General features: G+C 43.5%; 1 protein-coding gene across 3 annotated transcripts in view; it reads right to left on the bottom strand.

Annotated features, from left to right (window-relative positions):
- ADGRD1 (adhesion G protein-coupled receptor D1) overlaps positions 1 to 17,067 on the bottom strand; it is a 428,743-nt gene that overhangs the window by 314,863 nt on the left and 96,813 nt on the right. For all 3 annotated transcript variants that reach the window (XM_030219508.1, XM_030219506.1, XM_030219507.1), the window contains one exon: positions 1,833 to 1,974. In XM_030219508.1, the coding sequence (XP_030075368.1) occupies positions 1,833 to 1,974 (142 nt within the window). The remainder of the gene's footprint in view (positions 1 to 1,832; positions 1,975 to 17,067) is intronic.

Raw genomic sequence — 17,067 nt, 5'->3', positions numbered from 1 at the left:
AGTCCACCACCCTAACCACTAGGCCACTCCTCCAAGTTATACAATGAGGGGATAAGCAATGAAGTGGCCAGCTTCTAAGCCTGGGGTACAGAGCTATCTATTCCTCCTTCTCCTCCCAACCCCCTCACCCCACTCGATCAAGAGTTGTAAGAGAATCCTCTATGACTCAACCACTCAGCCCAGCTCTGTGCCAGCAAGGTCCTCGCCTGTCTGGGTATTTTATTTTCTCTCTCCTTCCCCATTACTGACAAGGAACAGAAAACATGAGCAGTGAACTCCTGATTTTGAGGCATTAGGAATATACGTGGGAAAAGCTTTTGTTTCATTTTGGTTTTCATTTCATTAACTTACCCCCCTGTTTACAAAGCCACGCTAGAGGCTGCCGGGGCGGTGATGTCGACACAGCATATTCACTTTGAATGGGCTCTGTTGGCTTTGCCGCATGGTAGCAGTTATCGCAGCTTTGTAAACGGGTTTTTTTTTTCAGAGGCCTCTTTATTAAAGCATAAACAAGAACCAAAATGATGATCAATACAAGTGAAGATCACTAAAACAGAACACCATAACAATACAACAAGCTGATTTCAGCACGGAAACCCAGACATATATCTCTATTTTTAGAAAGAAATCCTCTCCCCCTCCAACTCCAAATGCCTATTCCAATCACCCCTCCCCCCATCACCAGAGAACCCCCCCACCCTCACCCCATAGGAGCCAACTTTTCAAAATGATTGGGGCTGCTAAACCCAACCAATATTACCCCTCAAGCATCTACAGCACCCACAGAGCTGGCTCCTAAGTAAAAGGCAGCGAAAACGCAGCCTGGGCCAACCCTGGCTTCTTCCCTCTGCCACGGCCTGCTCAAGCATAAACAGGAAGTTGCATCAGAAAGGCAGGCCAAGCTAGAGGGAAGAATCCAGGGTACAGGCTGCATTTTCGCTGCCTTTTACCGGCAAAGAAGAAAGGCTTGAACTAGGACTGAGGGTGGAAGAGGGAGGAGGGGTGTACCTGCGGAGGTCAGAAGGAAGACACACTGAAGTCGGAGGGACAGGGTAGAGACATTGGAACTGTGGCAGACGAGCAGAGAAGAGGAAAGGAAAGCAAGAGAAAGATGCTGCATTGGCGAGGACAACAATGCATGAGATCAGGATCCTTGTGTGTATGAGTTGGAGAAGGGGCCTGATTAGGTGTATCACATGCCAAATGCATGTGACTTGGCATATGTGTAGTGCTATTTTTCTATCATTATTTTTGGTCCTAAATACAGGTATGACTATACCTCATCAAACTGTATTAGCTTGAATTGAATATCCTCTTCTTTTTTTCTGTTTTTTTTTCAGGACCGAGTACTTGGTTTGATCTTTTATAACCAAAATGTTGGGCTGTGTGCCTTGTAATGAAGAACAGTTAACCGCTCGTAAACAAAGCTACAAATTTTATTTCACGTAAAAAAAGCTATATATTACCTCTTGACAAGCATCAAGACAATTACCAAGCTGTTCCTTGCGTTTTATCAGAACATTAAGAAATAGAGGAAGGCTCCTACCAGCGGCAAACAACAACCACGCAACCAACAGCTAAGAAGGACAAGAGGAAATGATCAAACTGCCTGATTCGATACTCTGATTAGGCTATTGCCGCCGTCTCATTTCAGCGGTAATCAATACACCTTTACGCTGCTAAAAAAAAACAGAGAAAATACTATTTTTCCCATATTCTCCAATAAAAGGTATTATGAAAACAACCACCAGCTATGAACGGAGGCAACGGTTCTTCTTTGCTAGAGTTCTTTAATCCAGCCATATCTCACAGAATAAAATGTTTCTACTTACCAGTAGGTGCTTCAGGTGGATAGTTACAATAGGAGATCCAGAGAGGTTTTGGGACAATGTGGGTGGTGGTTCTAACCTCAGGGAAATGATATAACTGGCGGCTGAGATCATGTGGTCTTTGTAAACTGCAGCTTCTGCAATCCTGCAAACACAAACAATACTGACTAACTAAAGGGGTGATGGAAGGTGTTTTAAGCTGTCATTCAGTTATTATGTCCAGAAAACCACATATTTCATTATTTACATCAACCTGTTAGGTGTTCGTGGAATCACATCTTGCAAGAGGTATAAAGACTCCTTCGTTCTATGACAGGTGCCCTAATATGTTAGATGCTAAGGGCTAGAGTCTATAAATATATATATGGCACCAAAAAAATCAGCACCGAGAAAACAGCTATTCTATAAACCACAGTTAGGGGCCTTTTCACTAAGTCACGTGGAGCGGCATAATCGAATGGGGCCGGCCATCTATAAGGCCGGCCATCTCTTATGACAGCCCCGTAAAGTGGCGTACCCGACCGTATTATCAAAACAAGATGGCCGGCCCGCTTTCGTTTCGATAATACGGTCAGGGCCGGCCAAATCTCAACATTTGGGCTGCCCTTAGAGATTGCCGGCGTTAGAGATGGCCGCCATTGGTTTTCACCGATAATGGAAACTAATGGCGGCCATCTCAAGCCCGGACAAATCCAAGCCATTTGGTCGTGGGAGAAGTCAGCATTTGTAGTGCACTGGTCCCCCTCACATGCCAGTTCACCAACCGGGCACTGGACTTCACAAATTGATCCCAGGTGCATAGCTCCCTTACCTTATGTGCTGAGCCCCCCAACCCCCCCCCCCAAAACCCACTACCCACAACTGTACAACACTACCATAGACATTGAAGGGTAACGGGGGGCACCTAGATGTGGGCACAGTGGGTTTCGGGTGGGTTTTGGAGGGCTCCCATTTACCACCACAAGTGTAAGAGGGGGTGGGGTATGGGCCTGGGTCCGCCTGCCTGAAGTGCACTGCAGTACCCACTAAAAACTGCTCCAGGGGCATTCATAGTGCTGTGATGGAGCTGGGTATGACCTTTGAGGCTGGCATAAAGGCTGGAAAAAGAATGTTTTTTAATAATTTTTTTTGGGTGGGAGGGGGTTGGTGACCACTGGGGGAGTAAGGGGAGGTCATCCCCGATTCCCTCCAGTGGTCATCTGGTCAGTTCGGGCACCTTTTCAAGGCTTGGTCGTGAACAAAAAGGGACCGAGTAAAGTAGGCCAAATGCTCGTCAGGGCCGGCCTTCTTTTTTCCATTATCGGCCGAGGGCGGCCATCTCTTAACCACGCCTCTGTCCCGCCTTCGGTTCACTGCCGACACGCCCCCTTGAACTTTGGCCAGCCCTGTGACAGAAAGCAGTTGAAGCCGTCCAAAATCGGCTTTCGATTATACTGATTTGGCCGGCCTTAGGAGAAGGCCGGTCATCTCCCGCTTTGTGTCGGAAGATGGCCGCCCTTCTCGTTTGAAAATAAGCAGGATAAGTGCCTACGCACGCCCAATGCATGCCAATTCTGAGTTGCTGCCCAGCTACCACATGGCCCTTGCGATAATTTCATTTTTGGTGCACGTCTGCTATGAGCGTCTGAAAAACATTTTTTTATTTTCTAGCGCGCGTCTGCTACACACATCAAGTGACATTTGACACGCGTAGGTCATTGCCACCCGGTTCCCATGTGAGACTTTACCGCTAGGTCAATGGCTGGTGGTAAGGTCTCAGACCCAAAATGGACCACGCGGCAAGTTTCATTTTGCCGCGAGTCCATTTTTGGCAAAAATTTTAAAAAGGCATTTTTTTACAGGTGCGCTAAAAAAATGATTCTGCGCATGCCCAAAACATACGTCTACACTACTGCAGGCCATTTTTCAGTGCACCTTAGTAAAAGGACCCCTTAAATTTAGATGCAGTTTATAGAATAGCACTTACGCCTGGGAATTGCGCTTAACTTTAGGCACGGCCATTTGCAATGGATGCACCTACATTATTCTATAACAATGTGCGTAAATTGTAGGAATGCCCCCATTCCACCCATGGCCTGCCTATTTCCACACTCCTTTTTTCAAATTGTATGTACATTTTAGTTGCAAATCCCACGCATAAATTTACACACATAAAGTTCAATTAACTTTAGTTAGTTCCAATAATTGCTTGTTAAAAAGCCAATTATTGACGCTAATTGGGTTGTTATTCAATTAAATTTTGTGCATAAATTGGGCGCATGCCCAAATTTGCACACATAATTTTTGGCAACTTTTACAGAATTAGGGGGCAATTGCGCGTGTAAGTTCTAGAATGCTAGCATTTATACACATGACTGGTACAGTGATGTGCATAAGTGCTAACTGCATATTCAGAGGTATTCGCAAGGGGGCATTCATAGAAGTAAGATCATGGGCAGGGCAGTGGAGTATTCAACATTTCTGCATATAACTTACAGACTACTGAAGTTAATTGCTAAGGGATCCTTTTACTAAGCGGCAGTAAGCCCACTGCGGGTTTACCTTGCATCAATCTGGAGCTACCGCCCGTCACCTCAGTGGGTGGCAGTAAGTGGCCCCCCTCGCATGGCCACGTGGTAAGAGCAATCTTACCACACGGCCATGTCTTTTTTTTTTTTTAATTTGTAACAACTTTAATTTTACAAGCACTAAAATAACTTGCCAGAAATACAGAGAAAATAACACACAAGAATCATTTCAATCACGTAATTCTATACTCTTCCTTAGACCACAAAATAAGGAGAGTGAAACAAGACAAGGAGATCAATTAAACAACAGTAAACAAAGAAAACGTGGTATTAACCTGATTATCCCCAGTTATTATTTATCTGAATCATTATTCCACATTGATCGTCTGGTTGGCTTCTTCAAACCCAAAATGGTGTATAGTCAATTTATTTCGTTGGAAACATACTTATTGTCCAATATTAGTGGAAATAATACACCTGATTTCATTTTTTCTCTTTTAAAACCAGAAATTATTTAACAATACAAACACTTGAGTCTCTAATCCAATTCCCACTGATTAAGGTAATCCCAGTTTCACAGACTTCACTCCTTTTGAATTAATATACTAAGAAGAATCATTTCAGAGGAAAAAACTTTAGGAGTCATACCCGGAACTCTGGGAAAACAACAATCTCGATATTAATCATCTGTAATAATATTCATTTTGTTCAAATGTTTCTAGTCTATTATCATTTTCAAACTCTTAACCGTTTCCTACTCCTGTAGAACTTCATTTGCCGTATCAATTTTTCATACGGCCATGTCTTTTTTCAGCCTTAAATGTAGGCATGTTTCTACTGATTTATTCTGATGCATGATAGAAGTAGGGCTGTCATTGGAGTTTTGTGTGTTTTATGATTTATTTTGGTTTTCGCTCATGCTAGTATTTCCTTGTCTCCAAAAGGCTTATAATCTAATTTCATATTCAGAACAATGGAGGGTTAAATGTCTTGCCCAAAACCACAAGCAGCAGCAATGGGATTTGAACCCTGGCTTTTCTAGGTCACAGCCCACTGCCATTACGCTCCTTGTCCCCCAATCTGCCCTGAATTGTCCTTGATCCTCCCATTTCCATGCCCCCTTTCTTGGGCACCATGTAAATTTTAGGTGTGTATCCTGTGCCTAACTTTACACGCATGAGTCCCAATTAAATCTAATTAGTGACAATAATTGCTTGTTAAAAAGCCAGTTATTGGCCCTAATTGGCTCGGTATTCTATTAAATTGCACTTGCAAATTAGGGGCCATGCCTAAATTTGTGCATGCAACTTTTGGCGACTTTTCTAGAATCAGGGGGTTTACACGTGTTCTGGTTAATATCTAGTTGTGGGTATTTAAACCAGCTATAGGTGTGGTGTAAGCGATCATGCTATAAATGTAAGTGTTTCTGCCACTTGCACTGGTATTCTATAAAGGAACCAGGGTGATAAAGGGTGCAATTTACCTCAAATCATCTTTACTGAGTTTTATTATATAAACATTCAAGAAAATGAAAAGGAACCCTCAGAACATGGAACTGCAGATTTGCACTATCATAGGTTAACATAGGTTAAAGATCCATTGTTGTTAGGTACCCCTGTGATGAACAGCAGGACAGCCATGGACTGTGAAAGAAAAACTCAAAAGCCTGAAAATGTGTGGGTTTTTTAAAAATATTTTTCTTTAAAAAAAAATTGTTATATTTTAACTTTTTTTCAGCCTTTTTCCTTTGCAGTGCTGTGCCAGTTCATGGCAGTCCAACCGTCTATCATGTGGTTACCTAGCAACAATGACCCTTTAAATGCGCAGTCATTACAGACTCCTCAACTCTGGTAGAGACAAAGGCTCAGTAATATTTTTCTTTTCCTTCTAAACCTCAAGGCAAAATTACGCCTTCTGTGTGTTTGATCTAAGAACCTGTTCTTGAACAATATGTGCCGTGTGGCTTGTCACATGTACAGTATTGAGTCTTAAAGCACTTTCTCAATAAGAAAATAATTCGTACGTACTCTGTAACTACTGTATCTACAGGGACACTCTTCTCCATAAGGGCTCATGGAATGGTAACTATAATAATTATTGCTTTTCCTAATCATCTCATTTGTACTGCAAGTTATGCATCTCAATTGAATTCAATTTATCTCTGACTGAAAAACACCATGCTATCAATTGCAATTAATCAGACAACAACAATTTTTGCAGTTTTTAATCACACAATCAATTTTGATTAATTTAGGGGCCTCTTTACCAAGCAGTAGTAGGGCTACCGCGTGGATAACTTGCAGCAAAACAGCACTACCATCAGGTGAACCCAGGTGCCTGGCGGTAGCTCAGAGCTTGCCACACGCTGTTTCCCGCACTAGAAAATCATTTTTTTTTCTAGCATTGGGGGATGGGGAGTAAACGTTCCCAGTGGTAATCTGGCAGCACGAGCACATTGCTACACGTTGCGCGATTACCACCAGGTTAGTGCGTGAGCCCTTACTGCCTTCTAAATAGGTGGTGGTGGTAAGGGCTCAGGCAGTAAAAGGCCACACTCTAATTTTGATATTAGCTCACAGTCGTTAATGACTCCAAAATAGAAAATGGAAAAATGACAAAGCAGATCGATATAAGACAAACAATAGTTTATTATTGTAAATCTAATGTACAGATCTGCCCAAAACAGAAAATGCCTTATTCCAGCCACTGTAAAAAGCGGCCTCAGCGCGTGGCAATTCCACACGCCAATACTACTGCAGGTCACCTTTACCGCCGCTAGGTAAAAGGGCCCTTAAGTCAGTGCCCATCTCTAATAAATCAATCAATAAATATAAATATGTTTATTTATTTATTTATTGAGAAGACAATTCTGTGAGTAACAAATCATTTAACTCAGAAAATCTGCTGCCCCATAACTGTGGTAAAACTGCCCACACTGGTCATAACACAGATACACCAAACCCACCTCCCCGCTCCCCCTGTTTTCTATTTCTGTTGATGGCTCTCTCATTCTCCCTGTCTCCTCAGCTCGAAACCTTGGGGTCATCTTTGACTCTTCTCTCTCCTTCTCTGCTCATATCCAGCAGATTGCCAAGACCTGTCGTTTCTTTCTTTACAACATCCGTAAAATCCGCCCCTTTCTTTCCGAGCACTCATCCACACCCTTGTCACCTCTCGTTTAGACTACTGCAATCTGCTTCTTGCTGGCCTCCCACTTAGTCACCTCTCCCCTCTCCAGTCGGTTCAAAACTCTGCTGCCCGTCTCATCGTCCGCCAGGGTCGCTTTACTCATACTACCCCTCTCCTCAAGACCCTTCACTGGCTCCCTATCCGTTTTCGCATCCTGTTCAAACTTCTTCTACTAACCTATAAATGTACTCACTCTGCTGCTCCCCAGTATCTCTCCACACTCGTCCTTCCCTACACCCCTTCCCGTGCACTCCGCTCCATGGATAAATCCTTCTTATCTGTTCCCTTCTCCACTACTGCCAACTCCAGACTTCGCGCCTTCTGTCTCGCTGCACCCTACACCTGGAATAAACTTCCTGAGCCCCTACGTCTTGCCCCATCCTTGGCCACCTTTAAATCTAGACTGAAAGCCCACCTCTTTAACATTGCTTTTGACTCGTAACCACTCGCCTCCACCTACCCTCCTCTCTTCCTTCCCGTTCATATTAATTGATTTGATTTGCTTACTTTATTTATTTTTTTGTCTATTAGATTGTAAGCTCTTTGAGCAGGGACTGTCTTTCTTCTATGTTTGTGCAGCGCTGCGTACGCCTTGTAGCGCTATAGAAATGCTAAATAGTAGTAGTAGTTTTACCCTTAGATAAAAATGGGTAGGGTTAGATGTAGGAAGGGAAGAACTCATACATGCAATTATTGCCTCTTCATAACACCACACATGTCTTCTATGGACATATTTTTTGCATCTGTTTCAAAGCTGGTTCCCTGCTCCCTCTTCCGAGTCAGAGGGAGCAGGGAACCAGCAGAACAGACAGCCGCGTGGCTGCTCCCAGCAGGCAAGCCAGGAGGTGGGGCTTAGGTGACACGCCAGGGGGGTGATGCGCCAGGGGGGGTGTTGATGCACCGGGGGAGGTGTCGTGCTGCACCCGGGGGGTACGGACGCCGCTGCACCCGGTGGGGAGGAGGCTCAGCAGCGATCCACCCTGGATGGCAGCCAACCAAGGATCGCCACTGCAGGAGGGAGATTTTTGGCCCAGTCTTGGTTTTAAATTTGCATCCCAAAGCAGTATAGGATTTGCAGTCCTAGATTCTACCCATTGAAATCATTGCTGCAGGTCCCAGGATGAGGTTGACGGAAATCCAGGACTGCCCTGATATCCCTTCCCTCCCCTCTCCCCTCAGAAAAGGTCAACTTGTCAGTCCTGAAAGCACCTGGCCACAGTAGGCCCTGTTCCTAGTCTCAATATTGACCCCTTAAACTTTTGGAAAGGCTGTATCTAAATGTGGTTAAACAACAAAAAGCAGAAATGTGGCCACCACAAAAATGCAATTTCCCAAAATCTACAATCAGCCAATTATGGAAGGTATGTCAGAGTCTATCAAAGAGCTCTGTGACTAAAATAACAGAGCAGAAATCACACAGCAAAGGCAGCTGAAAATTAGAGGGCCTTGAAAGTGGGAAGACAAAGCAGATGGTAGCTATTCTTAGAAAATCTAATTTTCCAAAGGCTTTTTTTTTTTTCCAAAACAGGGAGAGGCAAGTTCCCAATGGCAAGATCTGACAAAAGGGAATTTATTGCCCACTACTTGCCTCCTTCACACCCTTAATCTCCGCTCTCAGTAATGACAATTTTCAAAACCATTAAATTTTCACAGATGAATGGTAAACTGGCCTGGTTGAAAATTACCCATTGCTGCATGAGAAGGGTTAAAAAGAAATCTTCCATGGTAGGATGGAGAGGAAAATGATGCATTCTATTTTCAAACGTATGTGCATTGTTTAGGACCTCACTCAAGTGCGTGCAAAGTATACAACCACTTTTGGAGGGCAATTCTTTAAGGTCCGCACTAACAGTTACATGTGTGGAGTGGATGAGTGGCCTAGTGGTTACAGCCCTAGTCTTGACACTTAACCCTCCATTGCCTGAGGTACAGACTTAGATTGTGAATCCTCCAGGGACAGGGAAATACCCAGGGGTCCTTTTACTAAGCCGTGGTAAAAAGTGGCTTGCGGTAGCGCAGGTGTGAGTTTGGGTACGTGCAGAAATATTTTTCAGTGTACGTACGAAAAAATGCCTTTTTCATCCCCCCCCCCCCCTCCGAAAATGGATGTGCGACAAAATCAAAATTGCTGCACGGCCATTTTGGGTGTCTGACCTTACCACCAGCCATAGACCTAGGGGTAAGGAATCTGTGCGGCAATGACCTACACGCATCACATGCCACTTGGTGTGCATCCGCATATCAGCATATCTGAAAATCAAAAATATTTTCCAGACGCGCATAGTGGACGCGCGCCAAAAATGAAATTACCGCAAGAGGCTAATTTTGGCACGCGTTGGGCATGCGTAGAGTCTAACACGGCTTAGTAAAAGGGGCCCCCAGTGTACCTGGATGTAACTCACCTTGAGCTATTACTGAAAACCTTGTGAGCAAAAATACAAATAAAATAAAAAAATTACATGGTATATATGCATATATGTTTGCACATATATGTCAAAATGCATATATGCCATGGTGCAACCTCACCTTGAGTATTGTGTTCAATTCTGGTCGCTGTATCTCAGAAAAGTTATAGTGGAATTAAAAAAGGTTCAAAGTAGAGCAACTAAAATGATAAAGGGGATGGAACTCCTCTCGTATGAGGAAAGGCTAAAGAGGTTAGGGCTCTTCAGCTTGGAAAAGAGACGGCTGAGGGGGGATATGATTGAGGTCTATAAAATCCTGAGTGATGTAGAACGAGTAGAAGTGAATCGATTTTTCACTCCTTCAAAAAGTACAAAGACTAGGCGAACTCAATGAAATTACATGGAAATACTTTTAAAACAAATAGGCGGACATATTCTTTCACTCAAAGAATAGTTAAACTCTGGAACTCGTTGCCGGAGGATATGGTAATGGCGGTTAGAGTATCTAGGTTTAAGAAAGGTTTGGACAAATTCCTGGAGGAAAAGTCTGTTAATGAGATGGACATGGGGGAAGCCACTGCTTGTCCTGGGATTGGTAGTATGGAATGTTGCTACTAATTGGGTTTCTGCCAGGTGCTTATGACCTGGATTGGCAACTGCTGGAAGTAGGATACTGGGCTAGATGGACCATTGATCTGACCTAGTATGGCTGTTCTTATGTTCTTGCTATTCTGTAAATATGCATATATTCTGCATAGCACATGTTTGACAGTAGAGGGCAACCAAAACAAAGGATTTGGGTTTTAGCAGAAACCGAATCTGTGGCCAGAACCAAAGCCAAAACTGAAACCTTCGCACATCTCCATCCCCTGGCAGAAGACTTGTTCCTCCGAGCTGCCTTCCCCCCTCAGAAAACAGCAGTCCCCTCTGCACACCCTCCCACCCTGACCGCCTGTAGGCCCTCCCTTTGCCTAACTTAGGAAGCCCTGGTGGTCTAGTGGTCTCTTTGGGGCAAGATCAATGCCCACTTGTTCCTGCCTATGGCAGTTGCATAGTCCGAATGGCTACTGGGACTTCCCACTGCAGTCTCGTGAGAATGCTGCAGGAGGTCGTGGCAGCTATTTTGAGATTGGGACTGGTGTGTAGGCAGGACCAATGTCAGTTCCAATTTCAAAATGGCTGTAATGACCTGCTGCAACTAGCATGGGCAAGAACGAGGCCCAATGAGACCTCTCTGACCCAGTGGCGTAGCTACGTGGGGCCTGAGGGGGCCGGGGCCCCCGCAGATTCACCCCCGGACCCCCCTCCCAGCGAACCCGCCCCTGCCCCCGCCTACCTTTACTTTTGCTGGCGGGGGATCCCACTCCCTGCCAGCTGACGTCTTCTCAGTCCTTCCTGCTCTTCAATTTCTTTGCTGACATCCTGCATGTTGTACGTGCAGGACGTCAGACTCAGAGAACAGTTCTGTTCTCTGAGTCTGACGTCCTGCATGTCAGCAAACAAATTGAAGAGCAGGAAGCGACTGAGAAGAAGACGTCGGCTGGTGGGGAGTGGGATCCCCCGCCAGCAAAAGTAAAGGTAGGCTGCAGCGGTGGCGGGTTCGCGGCGGAAGGGGGGCAGCAATGTCGGCGGGGGGGCGGCGCCGGGGGAGGGCTAAAATGTGCCCCCTCCCCCTAGGCTCTGGACCCCTCCCCCACGGAAGGCTGGCTACGCCCCTGCTCTGACCATGGAGGACGCCCTTCCTGGTTCTTCCACAGTGGTTAGGGTGGTGGACTTTGGTCCTGGGGAACTGAGGAACTGAGTTCGATTCCCGCCACAGGCAGCTTCTTGTGACTCTGGGCAAGTCACTTAACCCTCCATTGCCCACCGCATTGAGCCTGCCATGAGTGGGAAAGCGCGGGGTACAAATGTAACAAAAATAAATAAATAAATGAACACACGCAAACCAGCCCTGTCCAAACTGCTTCTGATCGGAATCTTACAACCATCCTTATTAGTTGGTGACTGTCCTTACTGTATGGATCACACAAAAACAGTAACAGTGCATTCAGTTTGTGATGTGTACTGAAATAGCTTTGCAGATGGGCTGAGTTGGCAGAAGACAAGGTCTATACAGGGTAGACAACACTAATCCCTATTTATTTATTACACTTATACTCCACATTATCCCAAGTGGGTTCGGGTTCAGTGCGACTTACAAACAATTAAATTGTAGCTAATTAAACAATGTAAGATAATAGTAATACTGAGCAAAGGTCATGGATAAACATGAGTAACCCCCCTGTTGCCACACGGCAATGCCGACACAGTCCATTCAAAGTGAATGGGCTGTGTTGGCATTAGCGCACTGCCAGCCACTAACGTGGCTTAGTAAACAGGGGGGTAAGTAATACAGATATTATTGGTTATGTGTTTGAGGCATACATTAAGATAGCATCAAGTGGCAATGAAAGAATCACAATGGCTTATTGATGAGAGAGGAAGTATCAGAAAATGTTTCAACATTCTACAAAATGATGTGTGGTCTGCTTTAAGTCTTATATTCTTGGGTAATGAGTTCCATTTCTTGGTACTGTGATAGGAAAAGCTTGCATTGTGTTTTGTTTTGTAGATAACGTTTTTACAACAGGGAAAGTGAAGAGAGGTAATTTCTGGAGTTAGTGAGTGAGTTTCATTTGGGTAGTTCTCTGAGGTTTTGCACGTATGAAGGAGGCATGCCAAATAAAATTTGGAATGCAGATACACATAATTTAAAAATGATTCTGGCCTTCAATGGATGCCAGTGTAATTTTAGAAGTAAGGGAGAAGCCTTTGAATACTGTGTAGCTCTGCAAACAAGACTGGCAGCTGTATTTTGTGCAGCTTGGAGATTTCTAATTTGATTGTTGTTACATCCGGCATAGATGGCATTGCAATAATCAAAGTCTGGAGTGTATTAATGATTGAGTTAAAGTGCGGAAAATTAAGCTAGTGAAAAAAGGCCTAATTCTTTTAAGCTTCCATAGGGAGTTGAAAATTGAAGTAACTACTTTGGAAATTTGTAAGTCAAGAGTCAAATATTGATCGATGTGTACACCCAGAATTTCATTGAGGATTCTAAGGGATAGATTGTGTTATTAATATTACAGCTGTTATTAGGAGAGGGGTGAAACTGGTTGGTTAGAGTAAGGTATTTCATTTTGTCTCTGTTAAGTTTCAATTTATATTTTAATTCTATCCATTTGCAGTAAAGAAAATTTTAAAAAATCAGGCCTGGATGTCCTGGAATGTAGTTAGAGAATCAAATTTTAAACTTTTGCAACCCTACTCAAGTTGTGCAAAGATTCTTCTAGCTGACTCAGGATGATTGATTCACAACAGGTCAATGGAAGTCAAGCCAGAGTCATTCAACTGCCAACTCTTTCTAAATCTAGTTACTAGCTGAAAGTCGACATTCTACCTGGCTGTGTATCTAGCAATATGAAGGCTTGGGAAAATTCTGCTGTGGGGCCAAGCCTGCCCAGTGCTATCTGTGTCCAAATTCATCTTCTGATAACTATGCACCCAAGGCTCAAGGCCAACCAAGAGAACTCCCTGGAGAAAGTTCATAATACAGCATTCTGCATCCCTTAATAAATTATTCCAACTGCCTGCTTTGAAGGAGTAATAAATATAAATCACAAGCTTGTTGCTTTATCCCAGTAATAAATATTGCTTGCAACTGATTGGGGTTATCGGCTAACATTCATTCATTAATCTATGGGCTGTTTTAAAGTTTAGCTTTTCTATACAATTGGCTAAAATGTAACATTTCAAATCACCTCTAACTGTAACTATCATTATTATTATATTTCAGAGTTTCCTCCTATTCCTTTGGATCTCAAGCTCAATCCAAACTCACCTCTTGAGCCACTGTGCCCTGAACCTTTGCAACTCCCCAGATTTTTCATACCCACTTCGTAGACCAGTTGTCGCAGTGACAGCCTTTGGCTGGAGGTCATGCACTGGGGCTCCATGTAGAAGTTGGCTAACATGAATATTAAATCTGACAACCAGGTGTAGCCATTAACGCATGGCTGGGACACCTCTCCCTCTAGGGTCTAGTCTAGTGGCATAGCCACAGGTGGGCCTGGGTGGGCCAGGGCCCGCCCACTTAGGGCTCAGGCCCACCCAACAGTAGCACATGTTTAGCGGTAGCTGGTAGGGATCCCAAGCTTTGCCAGCAGAAGACTCCCCCCTCATGGTAATGAAAACGCTACTCTCCACGATACCGGCACCTGCACATGCTCAGTTTTCAGTGCATGCCTGCTGCAGACTGCCAAGGTGGAAAGAAGCGTTTTCCCGCCAGCTGAGATATTTTTCTGGTCGTAGTGGGAGAGTGGGGGGCAGAACACTTGGTGCCCACCTACTTCTTGCTTAGGCCCACCCAAAATCTGTTGTCTGGCTACGCCCCTGGTCTAGTCATCTGGTAACTGGAACAGAGCAGCAGTTCATAACCAAAAACACCTTACCAGATAGTCTAGGTGGGTATTTTTAGGCTTTATCTTCAATCATTAACTATCTTACCATGTTAGAAGTCAAAAGAACTGAGCTGGCCTTGTGGATCAGGTGGCAAGTGTTGCACACTGTCATGCAGAAGAAAGTGTGACCTCTGAGTTGGTTCTTTCATTTTGGGGGGGGAAGGGGCTGGGAATGCTGTGGCTAGATGGAGCAGGGGCGGGATGAGCACTTACGCATATATTTTATAAAATACACTCTAATATGCTGATACTTACTGACGCATATACACACAAATGTACGCCTTCCACAGAGCAAAGATAACTTTGTGTGGAAGCTTATGGGGAGGCAGTTTCATAAAGGCACATAGGCACATATGTTTCCTTTATAGCATAGGTGCAACATATATTGCTTATGTGGCTTTTCTGCCTGGCACACTGTTACAGAATTACCCCTTAAATTATCAATAGAAATCAAACAAAATAAAACATGGATAAGATGATACCTTTTTTATTGGACATAATCCCTTAAATTATAAAATATTTCCTCGATTATTACTTTAAAAGGAGTGAAGCCTGTGAAGACTGGGATTACTTTAATCAGTGGGATCTGAATTGGAGACTTGGGTATATGTATTGTTAAATAACTTCTGTTTTTTAAAATAGAAAGAATGTAATCAGATGTATTATTTCTAACTAATATTGGACAATAGGTATGTTTTCAATGAAATGATTTGACTATACACCGTATTGGCCTTGAAGAAGCCAACCAGATGATCAATGTGGAATAATGAATTAGATGAGTAATATCTGGGGATAATCGGGTTAATACCACGTTTTCTTTTTCTGTTTACTGTTTAATTGATCTCCTTGTCTTGTTTCACTCTCCCTATTTAGTGGTCTAAGGCAGAGAAAAGAATTACCTGACTGAAATAATTCCTATATATTACTTTCTCTGTATTTCCGGCAAGTTGTTTTATCGCTTGTAAAAATTTAAATGGTTATAAATAAAAAAAATTAAAAAATAAATAAATTATAGGGCAACTATTATCAGCATAGTAGTTCTAGTAGCTTCTGATAAGGTTAAAAAATATTGTTTAGATTTGGGTAGAATCATGATCCAAGACTGAATTTTTTTTTTAATTCTTTAACTAATTGGAAATAAAAGTTCCCAGTCATCCCAGATAATGAGCAAAATTTTGGATTGAGATTGTACAGTGTGATTTTTTTCAACCCATCCATACCAACAGGAACAACAAACACTTGCCTGATCCTAAAGGGTGCTTTTGTTCTCGTCTGATAGTTTCCTTCTGCTGTTTGGGCTTCCAGTTCATTTGGAACTAACGTTTGTTGGGCTATGGCACATATCCCCAGATTCTGTATAGGTGGTTCAAAGTTAGGCACTCAAATTTGGGCATGAATCATAGATCTGCACACAAGGCAATTGGCTAAATTGGTGCTGACAAGCAGTTAGGGGTCTTTTTACAAAGGCGTTCTAGTGTTTTTAGCATGTGCTAAAAATAACAACATGCTAAACTTTAGAGATAGATACCCATATAGTTCTATGAAAACAACAGGGCAGTCTATCTGCAAGATCCAAGATGGCGACACAAAAATCAGAACAGACGAAGAAATCTATATGAAGATGAATTTATTCAACCAATAATGCCCGACACAGGCCGTGTTTCACCCATACATGGGCTGCCTCAGGGGCAAATTATGTTGAGAACTGGATACCTCTTCATATATGTGTTGTAACTCATATGACTGCAATCATATGATAAGGGAATCCACACGATGGCTCCATGAATCTTCCAGTGTCATTGCCCCCGAAGCAGCCCCCATGTATGGGTGAAACACAGCCTGTGCCGGGCATTGTTGGTTGAATAAATTCATCTTCATATAGATTTCTTCGTCTGTTCTTCTTTTTGTGTCGCCATATATTTTTATGGGCAATTCTAGCATTTAGCGCTCAATAATCATTTAGCATGCACTAAAAATGCTAGCACACCTTTGTAAAAGGACCCCTTAATTGGCAGTAATTAGGAGTTACAGGTGGATCTGATCTATGCTCTATTCTATAACATGTGTACCTAAATGTTATAGCACGCAACTCCAAAGGGAGCATGGCCATGGGAGGAGCATTCATAGAATTTAGGTGTGGTATTATAGAATACCTGCATTTCCTCACCTAACTGCCATTTGTTGGGCACATGCATTTACACAGCACCACCCAAAGTTAGACGTGAAATGCCCGCTAAGCTAATATTCTATAAAGGCTGTTCCAAGCAAAATACCCTTTACAGAATACTAGCATAGCACGGATCATCCCGGTGCCTAACTTTGAATGCCATTTATTGGATCTATCTTTTTTCCAGGATTGGGTTAACATGGGATCTCAATCTGGCCTCTAGGGGTCATCACTGAGCAATGACTAAGGCTCCCTTCTTCCGCAGGGGCTATGATCACTGACTCCACAACATCTCTAGCCCTGACCAGCTTAGGACAAAGGCCCAGGAATCAAACTCAGGTTTTCCACAAGGAATTGCAACTTGCCCCTAACCCACCAGGCTGGCCTAATGTGATGCTTATGATTAGCAAGCTTGATTGCACTGGAGTTGCTGAGTTACCGTGCACGAAAAATATATTGCAAACTACCTCA

The sequence above is a fragment of the Microcaecilia unicolor genome, chromosome 11 (assembly GCF_901765095.1).
Source record: "Microcaecilia unicolor chromosome 11, aMicUni1.1, whole genome shotgun sequence".
Lineage (NCBI taxonomy): Eukaryota > Metazoa > Chordata > Amphibia > Gymnophiona > Siphonopidae > Microcaecilia > Microcaecilia unicolor.
The sequence above is the reverse complement of the archived record's forward strand: the minus strand, read 5'-3'. Positions and strand labels throughout refer to the sequence as shown.